The 22,750-nt window shown below is 43.2% G+C and overlaps 1 protein-coding gene across 1 annotated transcript in view; it reads right to left on the bottom strand.

Moving 5' to 3' along the window:
* Nucleotides 1–19,667, bottom strand: part of cbwd (COBW domain containing) — a 63,250-nt gene extending 43,583 nt beyond the window's left edge. Inside the window, exons 1-5 of the mRNA XM_055632829.1 lie at nucleotides 19,539–19,667; nucleotides 5,509–5,631; nucleotides 5,173–5,259; nucleotides 4,655–4,751; nucleotides 2,038–2,129 (exon numbers count right to left, since the gene is read on the bottom strand). Of these exons, the coding sequence (XP_055488804.1) occupies nucleotides 2,038–2,129; nucleotides 4,655–4,751; nucleotides 5,173–5,259; nucleotides 5,509–5,626 (394 nt within the window). The 5' untranslated portion in view covers nucleotides 5,627–5,631; nucleotides 19,539–19,667. The remainder of the gene's footprint in view (nucleotides 1–2,037; nucleotides 2,130–4,654; nucleotides 4,752–5,172; nucleotides 5,260–5,508; nucleotides 5,632–19,538) is intronic.
* Between the last annotated feature and the right edge of the window lie 3,083 nt (nucleotides 19,668–22,750).

Here is a 22,750-nt window from a genome sequence, read left to right as displayed (position 1 = left end):
CCATGACACTACTTTCTTCTTAATTCTTCATTTGATGTCTTGGTGGTTATATTGTATTGACAATCTCATCGTGCAGAGGATAGAACTAGTGTACAGGTGACCATTGGTCAGTGCGAACTCGGTGGGCTAAAGAGCCTATTTCCACGCGGTTTCTCTAAAACAAAACTCTTTCCTGATTTTAACAAAAAATTTCTCAGACCTTAAAAATAAAACAAGCCAAGGAATTCTGTACATTTTTAACATAGTTTAACAAAACTATTCCAAACACAACCCACATCTTTTTCCAATTTATGCTGAAACAGCTGCTCTATGCTGCATACAAAAGGATTATTTTGACACCAGAGGCTTCCATAAATCTTAACTCTCACACAACAGTTGCTTCAGTGAGCGACACAGTTGAGGTCCAATGACACTGCTCAGGATTTGACTTAAACTTTGAAATGTCAGATACATTCGAGACTGGAGTCAAACTTATCACATGCATTCTAACTGAAGCAAAAGGCTCTATCTTCAAAAATGGGAATAACTAAATAAATTCTGCATACCACGAGAATTTCTGAACAATTTGGAACAGTTTATACAATAAAAGAATAGCAGTTTAATTATTTATTCATCTTCAATGGTCTTTGCCCACTGCTAGTTTTATTCATTCTGGCTTGATTGTTTTTTACGTAAAAGTTCATATTCATGTCGGGATAAAAAATTGTTGGGTATGGATTAATCTTAAATTTGACCATTAATATTCTTTCACATTAAATAGCTGGATGATATTATAAACAATTCAAAGACAAATAGACATATTCAAAATCAAAAAGCAAAACACAATTTTCTCAAATAAAATGGATAAATGGTACAATGTGTAACTAAAGTATCTATAATGCACAACATTAACCACTTTAGATAAATGTAGACAGAAAGAATCATGGAGCTTTATTTTTTTTAAACTAAAGCATCAATGATTAGAAACAAATTTTTGACAAGTCCTGAGATGACAGCTGTTGATAAAGTGCAAATGATAAATGAAAAGTATTTTTATTTTGAGAAGAATTATGACATGTCTACCTGACAGAATGAAATACTTTGGGGAAATAAAACAATGATAACTGAACTCATTTTGTTAATGTCCAAACCTTTCTACCTGAACTGACAAGATACTGACCTGGCACGTCATTCCCCGTTGACAACAGAAGATCTGTCAGTTCATTACAATGCTTGCTCATCCGAGATAGCTCAGCCCAAAGGCCCTAATGACTGCCTGATCTGTATTGATTTTTTTTTCTAAAACCTTAATAGTTTCCCTATTTTGTGAAATGGGATTTGCAAGCTCTGTGTTTGAAATCAATGTGCTTTATTTTAAAGGAACTCACGGCAGCATGACAATTACTCACTGAATTTCCACTTGCCAGTTTACACATGAGGAGTAACTTGAATTGCAATAAAATCTCTAAATTTATTTGTTTCAAAAGATACTTTTATTTATGATTTAATTGGAATAAATATATATTTTTCCACCTGAAAAGTTTGAAACAATTTTTCTGCATCAATTTCACTGCTTTATCGATGAGTAATGTCATTCTTATTTCCTGTTCCTTCCAGTGTAAAAGATTCAAGCTTCAAGTTTGCAGCCATTATTCAGGATGGTATTCTGTATTTGAATAGTAACACTATGTTGGTAATATCACAAGCGTAAAAATTTGAGTCTCTCAATTTCTACTAGGAACCACGCCAAACAAAGGTGTATTTTAGGAAGTGTAGATTATTTGATTATGGTTTCCAGATCAGGGTCATTGACTGTTCTGATGCTGTATACAGTGGTGCTGCAGATCCAAGGACCATTGAATTTGTGATCTCTGACTCCCTGAGCCTCATGCTGCTGTCTCTCACACAAGCAATGCACAAAGCACAAAACAATAACCTCCTGGCATGGTGTCAGATTCTGATGGTGAGCAAATGTAGAAATAAATCTCAATAGTTGCAGGTGAAACAAAAGTTTAGATAGCTACATCAGAATTTGTCTTTTATATCACATGCCATTACCTGGATCAGCCAACCCCGTGGTTTCCAGCAGAATGTAGTCAAACTTGCCCTTTTTCTGCATGAGGTTTTCAATAGCCTTCAAACCGTTGTCCCTGCATGGAATAATTATATTTAAAAGATCTTAGCATCCCAGGACTCTTTGGAAAAAATTCACTTTTTTTTTAAAAGCACAGTAGAATTAATGACACACATTTATATAGTTTAGTTTAGAGATACAGTGTGGAAACAGGCTCTTGTGCCCACCGAGTCCATGCCGATCCCGCACATTAACAGTATAACACACGAGGGATCATTTACATTTATATCACCCTAATTAACCTACAAACTTGTACGTCTTTGGAGTGTGGGAGGTGACACATGTCACGGGGAGAACATACAAAGTCCGTACAGCCAAGCACCCGTAGTCAGGATCAAACCCGGGTCTCTGGCGCCACCGTGCCACTATATTGCTTGCTTCATGGTGTGTCTTCAAACAATGCATACAATGGAAGTGAAGAAACAGAATTATCACAACATTTTTTACAAAACCACAAAAAAATACAGCCAATTATAACAAGCTGAACTGTTCAGTTGTACTTTACCTCCTTAACGGATTGTTGGGTTAGTTTGCCACCAGACTGATTTGCTGGATCCCCGAGTACAGGGAGTGACACATTAGGCAGGGTTCAGTATGAAGAAGGGTCCAGACCCGAAGCATGTTCCCCGAAGATGCTGCCTGACCTGACGAGCTACCACAGCATTAGGTGTAAACCGGCATCTGCAGTTCCTTGTATCCACATTAGGTGGGGATGCTGCCTTACAGTTCTGTTTATCCACATTGAACCCCGGCATTTGGTGTTGAATGTGTGGAGCATACCCGGTCTCCCTCTGAACATAGATTTTCCCGATGGTGCTCAGGATTCCTCCCACATCATATGGTAGGATAGACACAAAAATCTGGATAACTCAGCGGGACAGGCAGCATCTCTGGAGAGAATGAAGTGGTAACATTTCGGATCGAGACCCTTTTTCAGACCTCGGCCCGAAACGTCACCCATTCCTTCTCTCCAAACATGCTGCCTGTTCCGCTGAATTACTCCAGCTTTTTGTGTCTATCTTTGGTTTAAACCAGCATCTGCAGTTCCTTCTTACACAATATGGTAGGATAATTGGTTACTGTAAATCACATGGGTGCAAGTTAGTGATAGAATAGAGATGTGAAAGAAAACGGGGAACATGAAACTACAACAAATATCTAAAGTGCTCCAAATGTGGCCTAACAAATGTATTTTACAACTCTAACATGACCCAAGTACTCAAGACACTGACCGATGACAACAAGTATGCAAAGCACTCTTTTCACTTTTTTTTTTTAACCTGCATCTCAAAGAAATCTGTAGTCTGAAGAAGGGTCCCAACCCAAAACAATGTCGGTACACTTTGCCCCACAGATGCTGCCTGACCCGCTGTGTTCCCCCTTTTCTGTTTACCTGTGTCGCTACTTTCATGGAAATATGTACCTGCACCCCTACTTCCCTTGTTCTACAAAACTCCCCATGACCCTACCATTATGGCACGGACTTGTAGGGCCGAGATGGCCTGTTTCCGTGCTGTAATTGTTATATGGTTATATAAACAGGAGGGCATGACTTCAGAGTTAAGGGACAGAGGTTTAGGGGTAACATGAGGGGGAACTTCTTTACTCGGAGAGTGGTAGCGGTGTGGAATGAGCTTCCAGTGGAAGTGGTGGAGGCAGGTTCGTTGGTATCATTTAAAAATAAATTGGATGGGCATATGGATGAGAAGGGAATGGAGGGTTATGGTATGAGTGCAGGCAGGTGGGACTAAGGGAAAAAAAGTTGTGTCGGCACGGACTTGTAGGGCTGTGATGGCCTGTTTCCGTGCTGTAATTGTTATATGGTTATATGGTTATACTGTGTAAGTCCTGTCCTGGTTTGCCTTACCAAAATGCAACACCTTGCAATTATCCAAATTAAACTTCATGCGCCATTCCTCGACCCATCGGCCCAGTTGATCAAGATCCCATTATCTTACATAACTTTCCTCATTATCTTCTTTAACAACAATTCTAGTGTCATCCCAAACTTCCTGAGCATCGTAAGAGAGGCACAGTGGTGCAACTGGTAGAGCTGCAATGATCAAAGACCTGCTCAAACATAGTGCTCTCTGCACTAAAAATCAGTTTTTATCTTGCCATACAATTTAATAATTATTTGAAGAAAATTGACTGAGAAGCATCCTGGGAGGTCTTAACAATGTGAAAAGAATATCACCAGATAGATGCAAGTTCTTTCTACTTCTTTCATATTTAGCTTTATGAAGCAATTATTTAGTCAACACTCAGACTGCATCAGAACCAGACATATTCATTCACCTCTCATATCTTCAATACCAAAAACATGCATATCTATGAAAAATGGTCCATGTAATTTGCAAATATTCAATAGATCCATTACTTGAAATTTATTAATCCTTTTAAATATAGGTTTGGAAATGTTGCTGGCTATTTGCTTATTGCATCTTACTCTACCTAAATAGCAAATAATTTCTAAAATTAGTTTTTCCTGTGATGTGTAAGAGATATACAAATGTCAAAGAAAGTAAAACATATGCTTACTTCACAGAACAGCAAAGGCATCCATTCCGTAGTTCCAACCACTCCTCATAAAGTTCTCCTGCATGGCTTACTGCCAAAGATTTCTCCACTGCACTCCCTGAAACACCAGATTTGAAATCTTAGTAGGTGCAGTGTTACGAAATGGACAATGATTACGGTAATCAATTTGCAAAGTCAATGCAAGTTATTTAAAGAAATCACATTTGATTGAATGACAAAGAATGGTAATAATTTGCCTCTGTATTAGGAGCTATGAATGTTGCTTACTGACAATCAAGGGATGCGTAAAGCCCATTGAGTATTGGTCTTATTGTCTCCAACTCTATTTGTCTACTTCCTAAAAAAGGATTATTCATCAACTACAAATAATTACAATTATTCCTCATGATTGTCAAGTGCAATGTAGGATATTAATAAGTATGGTTCAAATGTCCTTTTTACATTTCCCCATGTCTGAATCCATGCATAAAAATGGTCAGTTGCTGTCTTGTTTAGGTCTTATTTAGGAGATTGCTTACCTTCACCAAACTCATTAAGGATTACAGCAATTCTCTTATTATGCTGTTCTGTTAGAATGTAATTCAGAAGTGTTGTTTTACCAGCACCTGTCAAAATACAATAGTAAAAGTTTAAGGTGTGATAATTCTAAAACTGTTACATTTTTTGCTTTCCTTTCCTCCCAATGAGTATTCAGCAAGTAAATATTGTAATATTGTGTTCCATGATTAGCATTTCAGATGCTTTCCTATTATTTAATACTTCTAATATTTTAATTTCCCCATATTTTACACAGTTTGGCATTGGAACAGTTATGTAATTGAGCTAATGTGTTAATTTACCTTATTAATACTTGCCTAAGTATCCAGTTATGATTGTTACTGGAATCCGTGCACTGCCTGTATTAGGATTTATTTCAATTGGAACCAGCTTAGGACATTCCTCTTCATCCTCATCCGAAAAGACATCAGCCATGTCTCCTACGGTTAAGAATCAGCTAAAAGTTACTGAGTCACTTCAACACAGTAGTTAAATATGAATGAGTCATCACACACTAAAGACATCAAATCCAAGTGGTGGCAAAGAGACACTGTGACACATTTGGCCAAATCAGTTGGAATCAAGCTACTACATTCCAAAGAAAGGGACCAAGCTTCACCCTTGTGAAAAGAAAAGTACAAACTTTAATAGAAATGATCCAATTTATCGGAATGCTAAAGACACAGTATCCTGGCCAAGTAGTGCCAATTGTTTTTTGTCAATGGATTTCAACTTATTAAATGCTAAGAGCACTGAAAAGAAAACTAATATAATCTTATTTTCTTTTGAATACCGTACTGTAATTATTTCTTCACATAGATTGCAAGCAAATCTGCAGCTAATATCTACACCTAGACTCTCCAATGAATCTGCAGATAAAACATAAACTCCCTGAAGCAGCCCAACATTAATCTGTGGAACCTGTTTACTAATGCAATCTGCCAACCTATTTCCTGGAATATAAATTTTACACCTGCTAGGATTAAAAGTAACAAGACAACTTTAGAGGGATGTTATTAATTGTTGAGAAGTGCTCCATCCCAGTTGTAACTGTAATAACTTATCTAAACAAAAAAGTGCAAGGTTTAGTGCAAGGCAAGTGCAGAGGCCCGGGACCGTTGGAGAGAGTGGAGGAGGGTCAGGGCGGTAAGTATATAAATCGAGTGCGAGGCTTGCTTTTACAGAGGCCCGGGACCGTTGGAGAGAGTGGAGGAGGGTCAGGGCTGCGAGTATATAAATCGAGCGCAGGGCTTGCTTTTACAGAGGCCCGGGACCGTTGGAGAGCAGTGGAGGAGGGTCAGGGCTTACAGAAATCTGTAACGTTCCACACTTGATAGGGAGGGTTCTGGTGGAAGTCGCTGATTGGTGGAAGCAGACTAGAGGAAGCAGCTGATTGGGTGCAACCTCAGATTAGCATTTTTGCTTTCTGGTTAAAGGTACAGTGGACTAAAGGTACAGTGCTTTAGTAAAGGTACAGTTAGCCAAGGGTACAGTGAGCCAAGGGTACAGTGCCTTAGTAAAGGTACAGTGAGTTAAGGGTACAGTGCTTTTTGTTTATATAATAAAGGTGCAGTTTAAAGGTCAAGAGGGAGCAGCTGTTGTGAGTCAGATACTTGCTGATTTCTCCCAGCAGTTTCTATTGTATTATACTTGTATCGGATCCAGGGTAAGGCGGGAGAATGACAGCCAGAGCAGTGTACTGTTCGGGATGTCAGATGTGGGAGGTCATGGTGTCTGATGGCCCTCCAGACGTCCACATCTGCACCAGGTGCAGCGAGATGGGGCTCCTAAGGGACCTTATTAGGATCCTGGAGCAGCAGCTCGATGACCTCTGTCTGGTCAGGGAGAGTGAGGAGGTCATAGAGGGGAGTTATAGGGAGGTGGTCACTCCAAAACCACGGAGAGAGACATGTGGGTCACGCTAAGGAAGGGCAAGGGGCAGAGGCAGGGACGAGTGAGTACTCCAATGTCGGTACACCTTGCAAATAAGTACTCCTGTTTGAGTACGGATGGGGGTGACAGCCTGCCCGGGGGTAGCGAGACTGGCCCTGTTACTCCTGAAGGTAGGGACAAAAAGAAGAGGACAATAGTAATTGGGGACTATATTGTTAGGGGGTCGGATAGGCGATTCTGTGGACGCAGTCGGGAGACCAGGATGGTGGTCTGCCTCCCTGGTGCCAAGGTCTCGGACGTGTCTCAACGCGTCCAAGATATCCTGAAATCAGAGGGAGAGGAGCCTGAGGTCATGGTACATATAGGTACCAATGTGATAGGTAAAAAAAGGGAAGAGGTCCTGAAGGGAGGATTTAGGGAGTTAGGAGGAGAGTTAAGGAAAAGGACCAAAAAGGTAACAATCTCATGATTGCAGCCTGTGCCACGCGACAGTGAGAGTAGGAATGGAGCGAGGTGGAGGATAAATGCGTGGCTGAAAGACTGGTGCAGAGGGCAGGGATTCAAATTTCTGGATCATTGGGACTTCTTTTGGGGAAGGTGGGACCTGTACAGAAAGGATGGGTTGCACTTGAACCTGAGGAGGACCAATATCCTGGCGGGGAAATTTGCAAAGGCTACTGGGGAGACTTTAAACTAGAACGATTGGGGCAAGGGACTCAAATAGAGAAAGCTAGTAGACAGAATGGGAGGCAAGACGCAGAAAAGGGAAGCACTCGGACACAAGAGGTGAAAGAAAAAAAAGGAAATAAACAGAGAATAAGAGGCGGGGGGGTTTCTTAAATGTGCATATTTTAATGCTAGGAGCATTGTAAGAAAGGTGGATGAGCTTAGAGTCTGGATAGACACCTGGAAGTATGATGTTGTGGCGATCAGTGAAACATGGTTGCAGAAGGGCTGTGATTGGAAACTAAATATTCCAAGATTTCGTTGCTTCAGGTGTGATAGAATTGGAGGGGCAAGAGGTGGTGGTGTTGCATTGCTTGTTAGGGAAGATATTACAGCAGTGCATTGGCAGGATAGATTGGAGGGCTCATCTAGGGAGGCTATTTGGGTGGAACTGAGAAGTGGGAAAGGGGTAGCAACACTTATAGGGGTGTATTATAGACCGCCAAATGGGGATCGAGAATTGGAAGAGCAAATATGTAAGGAGATAGCAGATATTAGTAGTAAGCACAAAGTAGTGATTGTGGGAGATTTCAACTTTCCACACATAGACTGGGAAACACATTCGGTAAATGGGCTGGATGGTTTGGAGTTTGTAAAATGTGTGCAGGATAGTTTTTTGCAGCAATACATAGAGGTACCTACTAGAGGAGGGGCAGTGTTGGACCTCCTGTTAGGAAATGAGACGGGACAGGTGGCGGAGGTATGCGTTGGGGAGCACTTCGGGTCCAGTGATCACAATACCATTAGTTTCAATATAATTATGGAGAGGGTCAGAACTGGACCTAGGGTTGAGATTTTTGATTGGAGAAAGGCTGACTTTGATGAGATGCGAGATGATTTAAAAGGAGTGAACTGGGACATTTTGTTTTATGGGAAGGATGTGGAAGAGAAATGGAGGACATTTAAAGGGGAAATTTTAAGAGTACAGAATCTTTATGTTCCTGTTTGGTTGAAAGGAAACAGTAAAAAGTGGAAAGAGCCCTGGTTTTCAAGGGAAATTGGACATCTTTTTCGGAAAAAGAGGGAGATCTACAATAATTATAGGCAGCATGAAGTAAATGAGGTGATTGAGGAGTATAAGGAATGTAAAAAGAATCTTAAGAAAGAAATTAGAAAAGCTAAAAGAAGATATGAGGTTGCTTTGGCAAGTAAGGTGAAAGTAAATCCAAAGGGTTTCTACAGCTATATTAATAGCAAAAGGATAACAAGGGATAAAATTGGTCCATTGGAGAGACAGAGTGGACAGCTATCTGCAGAGCCAAAAGAGATGGGGGAGATATTGAACAATTTATTTTCTTCGGTATTCACCAAGGAGAAGGATATTGAATTATGTGAGGTAAGGGAAACTAGTAGAGTAGCTATGGATCCTATGAGTTTCAAAGTAAAAGAAGTACTGACACTTTTGAAAAATATAAAAGTGAATAAGTCTCCAGGTCCTGACAGGATATTCCCTAGGACATTGAGGGAAGTTAGTGTAGAAATAGCCGGGGATATGACAGAAATATTTCAAATGTCATTAGAAACGGGAATAGTCCCCGAGGATTGGCATACTGCGCATGTTGTTCCATTGTTTAAAAAGCGTTCTAAGAGTAAAGCTAGCAATTATAGGCCTGTTAGTTTGACTTCAGTGGTGGGAAAATTAATGGAAAAGATACTTAGAGATAATATATATAAGCATCTGGATAAACAGGGTCTGATTAGGAACAGTCAGCATGGATTTGTGCCTGGAAGGTCATGTTTGACTAATCTTCTTGAATTTTTTGAAGAGGTTAATAGGGAAATTGATGAGGGTAAAGCAGTGGATGTTGTCTATATGGACTTTAGTAAGGCCTTTGACAAGGTTCCTCATGGAAGGTTGGTTAAGAAGGTTCAACTGTTGGGTATAAATGCAGGAGTAGCAAGATGGATTCAACAGTGGCTGAATGGGAGAAGCCAGAGGGTAATGGTGGATGGTTGTTTGTCGGGTTGGAGGCAGGTGACTAGTGGGGTGCCTCGAGGATCGGTGTTGGGTCCTTTGTTGTTTGTCATGTACATCAATGATCTGGATGAAGGTGTGGTAAATTGGATTAGTAAGTATGCAGATGATACCAAGATAGGGGGTGTTGTGGATAATGAAGAGGATTTCCAAAGTCTACAGTGATTTAGGCCATTTGGAAAAATGGGCTGAAAGATGGCAGATGGAGTTTAATGCTGATAAATGTGAGGTGCTACACCTTAGCAGGACAAATCAAAATAGGACGTACATGGTAAATGGTAGGGAATTGAAGAATACAGTTGAACAGAGGGATCTGGGAATAACCGTGCATAGTTCCTTGAAGGTGGAATCTCATATAGATAGGGTGGTAAAGAAAGCTTTTGGTATGCTAGCCTTTATAAATCAGAGCATTGAGTATAGAAGCTGGGGTGTAATGTTAAAATTGTACAAGGCATTGGTGAGACCAAATCTGGAGTATGGTGTACAATTTTGGTCGCCCAATTATAGGAAGGATGTCAACAAAATAGAGAGAGTACAGAGGAGATTTACTAGAATGTTGCCTGGGTTTCAACAACTAAGTTACAGAGATAGGCTGAATAAGTTAGGTCTTTATTCTCTGGAGCGCAGAAGGTTACGGGGGGACTTGGTAGAGGTCTTTAAAATGATGAGAGGGATAGACAGAGTTGATGTGGACAAGCTTTTCCCTTTGAGAATAGGGAAGATTCAAACAAGAGGACATGACTTCAGAATTAAGGGACAGAAGTTTAGGGGTAACATGAGGGGGAACTTCCTTACTCAGAGAGTGGTAGCGGTGCGGAATGAGCTTCCAGTGGAAGTGGTGGCGGCAGGTTCGTTGGTATCATTTAAAAATAAATTGGATAGGCATATGGATGAGAAGGGAATGGAGGGTTATGGTATGAGTGCAGGCAGGTGGGACTAAGGGAAAAAAGTTGTTCGGCACGGACTTGTAGGGCCGAGATGGCCTGTTTCCGTGCTGTAATTGTTATATGGTTATATGGTTTAGAATTGTAACTGTCTACATTTGTGACCGCAGAAAACCACATGAACAAATTGCATCAGAAGATAGCCTTCTCAACTTTACCTTGCAAATAAAACATGGGGTATATGTGGAAAACAATGCTGTGATTGGCACACTACTGATCTGGCAAGATATTTGAAATAGCTAATTAGTTTTAATAAATTATAAAGGAGGAACAGTCACATAATAAATTCATCCATTGCCAGAATGAGGCCACAGGCAAACTGAAGGACAGCACCTCAGCCTGCAGCCCAACGTCTGAAAATTGAATTCTCCAATTTTTTAGGTATCAACTCAGCCCCCACTTCCTTCCTCCAATCCCTCCACCCCCCTTCCTTGTTGGATCCACTCACATTTATCCCATTTATCCCACTATCATGCCCTGCTTTCCCTTCCCCCCTATCTCCTTCCATCTATAATTCTTCCTCTCACTTCACATTTCAGTATTCTTCTCTCCTCATCTCTCTTTTCTTCTCTGGTCTTTGTCCACTAATCTGTCAATTGGGCATCCAGAACCCTTTTCCCCCCCAGAATGGAAATGTCCAACACTAGAGGGCATAGCTATTAGGTAAAATGGAGAAAGGCTAGTGGAAAGGTACTAGGCAAGTTTTTTTTTGCATAGAGATTGGTGGGGGCAGGGAACGCATTGCCAGGGGTAAGGTTGCAGATACAATAGTGATGTTCAAGAGGCTTTTGATAGACACATGGAAGTGCAAGGAATAGAGGGATATTGTTCATGTACAGGCAGATTAGATCATTTTAACGGTGTTGTGTTTGGCACAAACATTGTGGGCCGAAGTGTCCGTTCCCCTGTGTTGTACTGTTCTATGCAATGCTGTTTATGAATCTTGAACTATATGATATATTCATCCATGGCCGTCCGAAGGGGGGTACGTTGGGTGCGACCGCAACCCCCTTTTTTCCCCCCTTAAGTAAAAATCACATAAAACCCCCCAAAAAAACAACAACAAAAAATATCAGAAAAAGAAAATCGACATTTCCACTTTGGAAACGGCCAGTTCTCTGTTCTCCCGTCGCCGTGCAAGAGTGGCTGAATCTGAACCCAACGGCTGTAACCCCCAACACCAGACGACGCTGCGGCGGAGCCCGCTCCCTTCGCCTCCCACACCGCCGGGGCCCAAGCCATCTTCCCCCCACACCACCCACTCTGACGCCCGCTGGGCCCACGCCACCCTCGCCACCCCCGCTGGGCCCACGCCACCCCCGCTGGGCCCACGCCACCCCCGGTGACCTCCACTGGGTCCACTCCACCCTCGCTGGCACCCGCTGGGTCCATGCCACCCCCGCTGGGCCCACGCCACCCCCGCTGGGCCCACGCCACCCCCGCTGGGCCCACGCCGCCCCCGCTGGGCCCAAGCCACCCCCGCTGGGCCCACGCCACCTCCGCTGGGCCCACGCCACCTCCGCTGGGCCCACGCCACCTCCGCTGGGCCCACGCCACCCCCGCTGGGCCCACACCACCCCCGCTGGGCCCACACCACCTTCGCTGACCCTCGCTGGGTTAATGCCACCACTGCTGGGCTCATGCCACCCCCGCTGGGCTCATGCTGGGCCCACGCCACCCCCGCTGGGCCCCACGCCACCCCCGCTGGGCCCCACGCTACCTCCACTGACCCCCGCTGGGTCCACGCCACCCTTGCTGCCACCCCTGCTGACCTCCGACCCTCACTGGGTCCACGCCACCCCCGCTGGACCCACGCCACCCCCACTGACCCCTGCCACCCCCGCTGGGCCCACGCCACCTTCATCCCCCCCACCCGCTGGGCCCGCGCCACCTTCATCTTTGCCCCCCCGCAAGAAAGAGTGGGGGATGTGAGGGGGGAGGGGGAGAGAGGGGAAAGGAGGAGAGAGAGATGGGGAGGGGAGAGGGAAAGGGGGGTTATCTTTAGTGAGATTGCAAAATTAAGGTAGGCTTTAGAGCTATTATATTTTCTCCTCCATATGAATAATATTAAACAATATCAAATAATATCAAACAATTGGAACTGCTTTCCTTTCCTTGATAACAATACTGAAAAATATGAATTCCATAGTTTGTGACATAAATACACATTTTAATGGGATCATTATATACAGATGTAACATTTCAATTTCGAGATCGGGGGGAGGGGGGTTGGGGGCAAATATGCGTCAAGCCGATAGCCTAATAGCCTAAGAGTTAAAAGATAGTCTAATCGATAAAGAGCTGAGAAGAGGAATCAGAGCTGCCTAGGAAAGGTACTCTGAGAAGTTAAGGAGCAAGTTCTCAGCTAATGACTTCTTCAGTCTGGAAGGGCATGCAAGAAATCAACAGCTATAAGAGGAAAGCCCCCCGCTATTTGGACAATCTTCAGCTGACGAACGACCTGAATGAGTTTTACTGCAGGGTTGAAAATCAGAAACGTAACCCTGAAATCCCCTCCTCAAGAAACACAGCCATACCCCAGTCTGCAAAGAATGGACCCTGCACCCTTTCCTTCCCATTCACCACTTCACACCTACTTAAGGCAAGACTCCAGTATGAAAACAGTGGACCGTTTCCCATCCCAACCAACACTTCACACCTACTCACAGCCTGATCTCAGTCTGCAAACACTGGGCTCTTCTACACCCATCCCACTCCAATCACCACTTCACACCCATTGAATGGCGGTGCAGGCTCGAAGGGCCGAATGGCCTACTCCTGCACCTATTTTCTATGTTTCTAATCATTTTTAACCAGTCCCTGCCTGCTTCAAAATACTATTGTTTCTGTATCCAAAAAGGTAAGGATTACTGGTCTTAATGACTACAGGCTTGTCGCACTGACCTCTGTAGTCATGAAGACCATAGAAAGGCTTGTGCTGGCCAAGCTGAAAAATATCACAATCCCTCTGCTGGACCCTCTGCATTTTGCATATAGGGCCAATAGATCTGTGGATGATGCAGTCAATCTGGGCCTACACTTCATCCTCCAGCACCTAGACCGCCAGGGAACCTATGCAAGGATTTTGTTTTATTGATTATAGCTCTGCATTCAACCCCATTGTGCCAGAGCTACTACGCTCCAAACTTTCTGAGTTGACTGTGCCTGAACCCCTCTGTCGGTGGATCACCAGCTTTCTGACAGGCAGGAAGCAGTATGTGAGGTGGGAAAGCATATCTTGGACCCGCAAACGCTCACCATAGGAGCACCGCAAGACGCGTACTCTCCCCTCTCCTCTACTCTCGCCACACCAATGACCGCACCTCCACAGACACCTCTGTCAAGCTTCTCAAGTTTGCGGATGACACAACCCTGATTGGACTGATCCAGGATGGGATCTCTGTACTCTTTTCAGTTTGACATCTTTCCTATAACATGGTACCCAGAACTGAACACAATATTCTAAATGCGGTCTTACCAAAGTCTTATACAACTGCAACATGACCTCCCAACTTCTATACTCAATACTCTGACTGATGAAGGCCAAAGTGCCAAAATACTTTTTGATCACCTGATATACCTGCGACACGATCTTCAAGGAACCATGCAACCATCAACCATTCCTCTGCCCACCTGGCTGATTGATCCAGATCCTGCTGCAATCTTTCACAACCATCTTCACTATCTGCAAAACCACTCACTTCTGTATCATCAGCAAACTTGCTAATCTTGCCCTGTTCTGTGACGTTTCACAGAGTGCTGGAGTAACTCAGCAGGCCAGGCTGAGTATAAAAGTTGGGAGGTCATGTTGCAGTTGCATAAGAAGTTGGTGAGGCCGCATTCAGAGTAATGTGGTCAGTTCTGGGCACCATGTTATAGGAAATATGTCATCAAACTGGAAAGGGTACAGTGAAGATTTATGAGGATGTTGCCAGGACTAGAGAGCCAGAGCTATAGGGAGAGGTTGAGTAGGCTGGGACTATTTCATGGAGCACAGGAGGATGAGGGATGATCTAATAGAGGTGTATAAAATCATGATTTGAATAGATATGGTTGAGGCTTTTGCCCAGAGTAAGTGAATCGAGGAGCAGAGGACATAAGTTTAAGGTGGGCAAAAGATTTAATAGGAATCTGTGGGGTATGTTTTTCACACAAAGGGTGGTAAGTGTATGGAACAAGCTGCCAGAGGAGGTAGTTGAGGCAGGGACTATCGCAACATTTAAGAAACAGTTAGACAGGTGCATGGATAGGACAGGTTCGGTGGGATATGGATCAAACGTGGGCAGGTGGGACTAGAGCAGATGGGGCATGCTGGGCCGAAGGGCCTTTTTCCACACTGTATCACCCTATGACTCTATCTTTCCCTCTCAAACCCATTCTCCTGCCTTCTCCCCATTACCTCTGACACCCATATCAATCAAGAATCTATCAATCTCCTCCTGAAAAATGTCCATTGACTTGACCTCCACAGCTGTCTGTGGCAATGAATTCCAGTTCATCACCCTCTGACTTAAGAAATTCCTGCTCATCTCCTTCCTAAAGGAATGTCTTTTAATTCTGAGGCTGTGGCCACTGGTCCTGGACTCTCCCACTAGTGGAACCATCCTCTCCAAATCCACTCCATCCAGGTTTTTACCAGGCTGGGACAGACGGCAACAGCTTCACACTGTGTCCCAAAGCTTGTGTCCTGTCCTGCATCACCCAAGGCAGCAGAGACGTTATAGGAGAGGGCAAGCACCGTAACAAAGTAGCTCACGATGGTTTGGGTAACATTCAGGAATGTCTATGCATGTCACATCATGAATATTACTGAAGAACGGTCTTGACCCGAAATATAATCTATACCATTTCTCCAGAGATGCTGCCTGACCCACTGAGTTACTCCAGCACTCTGGACCTGTCACCTATCCATGTTCTCCACAGATGCTGCCTGACTCGCTGAGTTACTCCAGCACTCTGTGAAACGTCGCCTATTCATATTCTCCGCAGATGCTGCCTGACCCACTGAGTTACTCCAGCACTTTGTGACTATTTTCACCACCCATCTGCCCAAGCCCACTCTCCCCCCTCCTTTCCTATGTTCCTTTCCACCCATAAACCTCTCTCTGCCTTTACATTTCACTCCTCTTTCAAATCTACTCTACTTATCTACATGCATTGTTCTTCTTCACTTTTTAGTCATAGAATGATGCAGTGTGGAAACAGGCCCTTCAGCCCAACATGCCCACACACCGACCGACATGTTCCAACTAAACTAGTCCCACTCACACGCGTCTGGCCCATATAGATCTAAATCTGTCCTATCCATGTACGTGTCCAAATGTCTCTTAAACAGTAGGATAGTCCAAGCCTTAACTACCTCCTCTGGCAGCTCGTTACATACACCCAGAACCCTTTGTGTGAAAAAGCTACCTCTCAGGTTCCTGTTAATTTCTGAAATATTGGTCATAAATTTGCAGTCAGAAACGGGTGAATTGATCATGGGGAACAAGGACATGGCAGACCAATTGAATAACTACTTTGGTTCTGTCTTCACTAAGGAAGACATAAATAATCTGCCGGAAATAGCAGGGGACCGGGGGTCAAATCAGATGGGGGAACTGAGTGAAATCCAGGTTAGCCGGGAAGTGGTGTTAGGTAAATTGAATGGATTAAAAGCCGATAAATCCCCAGGGCCAGATAGGCTGCATCCCAGAGTACTTAAGGAAGTAGCCCCAGAAATAGTGGATGCATTAGTGATAATTTTTCAAAACTCTTTAGATTCTGGAGTAGTTCCTGAGGATTGGAGGGTAGCTAATGTAACCCCACTTTTTAAAAAGGGAAGGAGAGAGAAAATGGGGAATTACAGACCAGTTAGTCTAACGTCAGTAGTGGGGAAACTGCTAGAATCAGTTATTAAAGATGGGATAGCAGCACATTTGGAAAGTGGTGAAATCATTGGACAAAGTCAGCATGGATTTATGAAAGGTAAATCATGTCTGACGAATCTTATAGAATTTTTCGAGGATGTAACTAGTAGAGTGGATAAGGGAGAACCAGTGGATGTGTTATATCTGGACTTTCAGAAGGCATTTGACAAGGTCCCACATAAGAGATTAGTATACAAACTTAAAGCACACGGTATTGGGGTTTAGTATTGATGTGGATAGAGAACCATTATTATATGCACATCAGCATGTCTAATCGTTTATCATCTTTCACCTTAATGTATTTGTGCACTATCTGCATACAGGACATTCCTATAAAAGAAAACATTTGATGAACAGGCCCGTACGAAGCTTTTCAAAAAGGGGGGTGGCATGACAGGATTACAAAAAAATTAATGTGAAATAATGTGCGCGAAGCATGAAGTCCCTCGATGCCAGGGTTTTTAGATTCTCTCTGATGCATTCTGAGCCTTATTTTGGAGCATTTTTGCACCAAATTTAGAAACATAGACATAGAAAATAGGTGCAGGAGTAGGCCATTCGGCCCTTTGAGCCTGCACCGCCATTCAGTACGATCATGGCTGATCATTCAACTCAGTATCCTGTACCTGCCTTCTCTCCATATCCCCTGATCCCTTTAGCCACAATTGCCACATTTAACTCCCTCTTAAATATAGCCAATGAACTGGCCTCAACTACCTTCTGCTGCAGAGAATTCCACAGATTCACCACTCTCTGTGTGACAAAGGTTTTCCTCATCTCGGTCCTAAAAGATTTCCCCCTTATCCTTAAACTATGACCCATTGTTCTGGACTTCCCCAACATCGGGAACAATCTTCCTGCATCTAGCCTGTCCAACCCCTTAAGAATTTTGTAAGTTTCTATAAGATCCCCCCTCAAGCTTCTAAATTCTAGCGAGTACAAACCGAGTCTATCCAGTCTTTCTTCATATGAAAGTCCTGACATCCCAGGACTCAGTCTGGTGAACCTTCGTTGTACTCCCTCTATGGCAAGAATGTCTTTCCCCAGATTAGGAGACCAAAACTGTACGCAATACTCCAGGTGTGGTCTCACCAAGACCCTGTACAACTGCAGTAAACCTCCCTGCTCCTATACTCAAATCCTTTTGCTATGAATGCTAACATACCAGTGGCCTTTTTCATAGCCTGCTGCACCTGCATGCCTACTTTCAATGACTGGTGTACCATGACACCCAGGTCTCGTTGCAAGGTTTTGTTCACCTTAATGCTCTTCAAGAGCCACAAAATCACCTTCCTCCTTGAATTCAGTCTATTCTCCACACTGATCTCACTATCAACAGATGCAAAGTACTCGTTGAGTACCTAGACTTCACCCCCTGATTCCAAGCATAAATTCCCTCCTTTATCCTTGAACTGTCCTACGTTCTGGTTTTTAATGTAGGTATATAAAAAGCCTTGGGATTATTTTTAATTATATTAACCAATAACATTTCTTGGCTCCTTGTGGCTCTTCTAATTTCCCACTCGAGTTCTTTCCTGCTAGCTTTATAATCGTCAAAGGCCTTGTTGGATTTCAATTTTCAAACCTTACCCAAGTTTCATTTTTCCTTCTGACAAATGTACATTGTTGGTCATCTAAGATTCCCTTATCTTGCCATCCTTATTCTTCCTCCTTACTGGAACATGCTGGTCCTGAACCCCAGAACAACTGCTCCCAATTTACTCATCCCAGTTCCTACCTAATAATGCTGTCATCCGTCTTACTCCAATTTAGTTATTCCCCCCCAAGGTACAGACAATTGCTATGCTTATCTTCCTTGCTCGTGTATCCTGCCTTCTTAAATGACTGCTACAATCCAACTACAACATAATTTTCCACCAACATTCGGTGTTCCTCACCTTTCCTGCAATTTTACCAAGGCTTGACTCTCTGTTAGGTGAATCTCTGCTCCTCTCTGGGCATCCTAGGGAGGGTCTAGGGCATTCCATCTGTTCATGAAAAATTAACGTCACCCTAAATGATCCATCCTGCTTACTTAGGAATATGTGCGGGACTAATCATACTCTTTCCATTCACCTTGACTTAATGCTGATCATGTTGATCCTACCAACGGGTCATCGATTACTGTCCCTTACTACCTCTCAAACAATAAGGCCTTTGGCATCTACAAGTTGAATGCTAATGATATATCGATCTCATGGTCTTGTCCAAAACCTGGCTGACAGATGATGACACTTTTCTCCTAAGTGATGACTCACCATATTGGCCACTAATTACCATCTTCCCAATCACGGTATTTTACATCGTCTTTACGATCTGCTAATGAAGTTCAGATTTTGTTTGATAACCAGTGAAATGTTTACATTGAAAACACTGCGTGAATGCAAGCTGTTATCAAAACAATGGTGACTTATACTCACAGACGCAGTAATAAATGCATTAATATTATGGACGAGACATGTTATCAGAAAAATGTTTGTCTGCTGTCTAAACAGTAAGGGACACACTACGCCATAAATACGTACTGACCAGCATTCTTAAAACTGAACAATTGCTCAGGAATGCATGAAGTCTTTGACAATAATGCATTGAAAAGAATACGAGACCTTCATTGCACGAACGCAGCTTTTTGAACTACCGTATACTTATACCGTATACTGCCGCATAGTCATCAATGCACCACGATATGAAGCATCTCAGTATTTTATTCGACTCGAATCACTCGATCAATATGTTAACATTTCACATTAATAACGGATGAATTGTAATGACAGTATTCGTCCTCATCAAAACCTCAGCTATTACACCATAACTATCATGTGAACAGAAATCAAATGTCTGTTCACTTCTCTTTTGAAATAAATTAAGGGCATGAAGTAAGCAGTGCTGGAAATGCTCACCTCTCTGCACACTGTTTGAGTCAAAGATACTAGAGCAGCTGGTTTGAGTGGGATTCGCCTCCCTCTGCAGCCGCTTCCGGTGTCACATGGACCGAGCTCGCGCGCACAACGAGCCGCGCCGAACGTTCCATGCGTGGAACCTTGTGTCAGCCGTGCACGGGCTCGCTCGGGTCGGCGTTCCATTCCTCCTACTTTGCTTTTCACAACCCGAGACCGCTCCCCACATATGTTGCATGTGTCTCACAGTTGCGGCTCTGTCAAAGGTTTGTTTTTAAAATGAAGCTGTTTCAAACTTCATCTTTTGCTGTTCATCTCTCCTGCATCTTATTTAATTGCACACGTTTCCTTAGATTCTTAGAATAAAGGAACTGCAGATGCTGGTTTACAAAAAAACAAAAAAATATTGCTAATGTAACTCAGCGGGTCAGACAGCATCTCTGGACAACATTTAACAGGAACCAGAGGGGTAATTTTTTTCCACACAAAGGGTGGTGGGTGTATGGAACGAACTGCTGGAGGAGGTAGTTGAGTTACAACGTTTAAGAAACAGACAAGTACATACATGGATCGAACGGGGGGGGGGAAGGTTTGGGCGAAATGCAGGCAGGTGGGACTAGAATTGATGGGACATGTTCGTTAGTGTGGGCCATCTTTGGTGTGGGCAAGGTGGGCCTGTTTCCTCGCTTCAAGACGCTGCATGAACATCGTTTTTGTAGCAAATGCCTACTATGTTCTGTGTGCTGAAGCAAAGCAAGAATTTCATTGTCTTATCGGGGACCTATGACAAACTCACTTGAACTACCATACCGTACAACGCGCTGTTTCGTGTATCTTGTGTTTTATCATTGTTGGCAGATCAATTTATCTCCTGGGATAAATAAAGTTCTATCGTATCGTATCACGACGATGTTTCGTGTCAGGACCCTTCTTCATACTGGCCTATCCAGAGATGCTGCCTGGATGACCCGCTGAGTTACTCCAGCACTTTGTATCCCCACCTGCACCTCTCCAACTCAGGAAATAATGGCATTTATCTACAAATTTTTCCAAAAATGTAGGTTTTAAGGAATTCTTTAAATGGAAGAATGTTTAGTCAAGGACTAGAGATATTTAGAGAGAAAGTTCTAGAGTTTAGGACATTAATAGCTGGAGGCGCACCAACCAGTAGTAGTGCAATTATATTTGGGGATATGGAAAAAGCCAGGTGGAAAAATACAAATTTCAGGCAGGGGTACACCAGTGGATTTAGAGATTGTGGAGGATTAAAGGTTTGCCACTGCTACACGGGTTTTAAACTGAATAAGTTTAATGTGGGATAAGTAGGGTGTCAAATGGGATAGTCGAGGACGGAGTTAAAGGGATGGTTAATGACCCAGAATTAATGGGAAAGGAAGCTCACAAAGGGATAGGGCAGTATGGCCAAGTGTAATAAGGATCGATGTGAAAGGTGAGATGCGTAAGGAATTAAATGTATTGTATATGAATGCGCGAAGTATAATAAGTAAAGTAGATGAGCTTGAGGCTCAGTTAGAGGTTGGTAGATATGACATTGTGGGGATTACTGAGACGTGGCTGCAGGAGGATCGGTCCTGGGAACTTAATATTCAGGGTTATACATCCTATAGAAAGGACAGGCAGGTGGGCAGAGGAGGGGGGGTAGCTCTGCTGGTGAGGGATGGAATTCAGTCCCTTGTGAGGGAAGACATAGGGACTGACAAGGTATAGTCACTGTGGATTGAGTTGAGGAATTGTAAAGGCAAGAAGACACTAATTGGTGTTATCCACAGACACCCAAATAGTAGCCCGGATGTAGGGTGTAAGTTGCAACAGGAGTGAAAACTGGCATGTAACAAAAGTAATGCCACTGTGGTGATGGGGGATTTCAATATGCAGGTAGACTGGAAAATCAGGTTGGTTCAGGACCCCAAGAAAGAGAGTATGTAGAATGCCTCAGAGATGGATACTTAGAGCAGCTTGTAATGGAGCCGACCAGAGAAAAGGCAATTCTGGATTTACTGTTGTCCAATGAACCAGATATGATAAGAGGTAAAGGAACTGCTTGGAGGTAGTGATCATAATATGATTAGTTTTAATCTGCAATTTGAAAAGGAGAACGTTAAATCGGAAGTATCAGTGTTGCAGTTGAACAAAGGGGACTATGAAGGCATGAGAGGGGAGCTGGCCAAGGTAGACTGGAAAGGGATCCTAGTAGGAATGACGGTGGAACTAGCAATGGCAGGAATTTCTGGGCATAATCCGGAAGACGCAGGATCATTTCATTCCAAAAAGGAAGAACGATTCTAAGGGGAGTAGGAGGCAACCGTGGCAGACAAGAGAGGTTAGGGATAGAATAAAACTAAAAGAAAAGATGTATAACACAGCAAAGAGTAGCCGGAAGCCAGAGGATTGGGAAACTTTCATAGGACAACAGAAGGAGACAAAAAGGGTAATACGGGCTGAAAAGATGAAGTACAATGTGAAGCTGCCCAGGAATATAAAGAAGGACAGTAAAACCTTCTTTAGATAGGTTAAGGGAAAAAGAGTAGCAAAGTCAAATGTGGGTCCGTTGAAGGCAGATAAGGGTGAAATTATTATGGGCAACAAGGAAAAGGCAGAAGAGTTGAATAGGTACTTCGGATCTGTCTTCACTAAGGAAGACACAAACAATCTCCCGGATGTACTGGAGGACAGAGGATCTAAGGGAGTAGAGGAACTGAAAGAAATTTTCATTATGCGAGAAATAGTATTTGGTAGGCTCATGGGACTGAAGGATGATAAATCCCCTGGGCCTGATGGTCTGCATCCCAGGGTCCTCAGGGAGGTGGCTCTAGAAATAGTGGACGCATTGGTGATCATTTTGCAATGTTCAATAGATTCAGGATCAGTTCCTGTGGATTGGAGGATAGCTAATGTTATCCCACTTTTCAAGAAAGGAGCAAGAGAGAAAACGGGGAATTACAGACCAGTTAGCCTGACTTCGTTGGTGGGAAAGATGCTGGAGTCAATTATTAAAGAGGTAATAATGGGGCATTTGGATAGCAGTAAAAGGATTAGTCCAAGTCAACATGGATTTATGAAAGGGAAATCATGCTTGACTAATCTTCTGGAATTTTTTGAGGATGTGACAAGTAAAATGGATGAAGGGGTGCCAGTGGATGTAGTGTATTTAGACTTTCAGAAAGCCTTTGATAAGGTCCCGCACGGGAGACTGG

The sequence above is a fragment of the Leucoraja erinacea genome, chromosome 3, assembly GCF_028641065.1.
Source record: "Leucoraja erinacea ecotype New England chromosome 3, Leri_hhj_1, whole genome shotgun sequence".
Taxonomy (NCBI): Eukaryota; Metazoa; Chordata; class Chondrichthyes; order Rajiformes; family Rajidae; genus Leucoraja; species Leucoraja erinaceus.
Note: the sequence above shows the minus strand (reverse complement) of the source record. Positions and strands in the feature narration are given on the sequence as shown.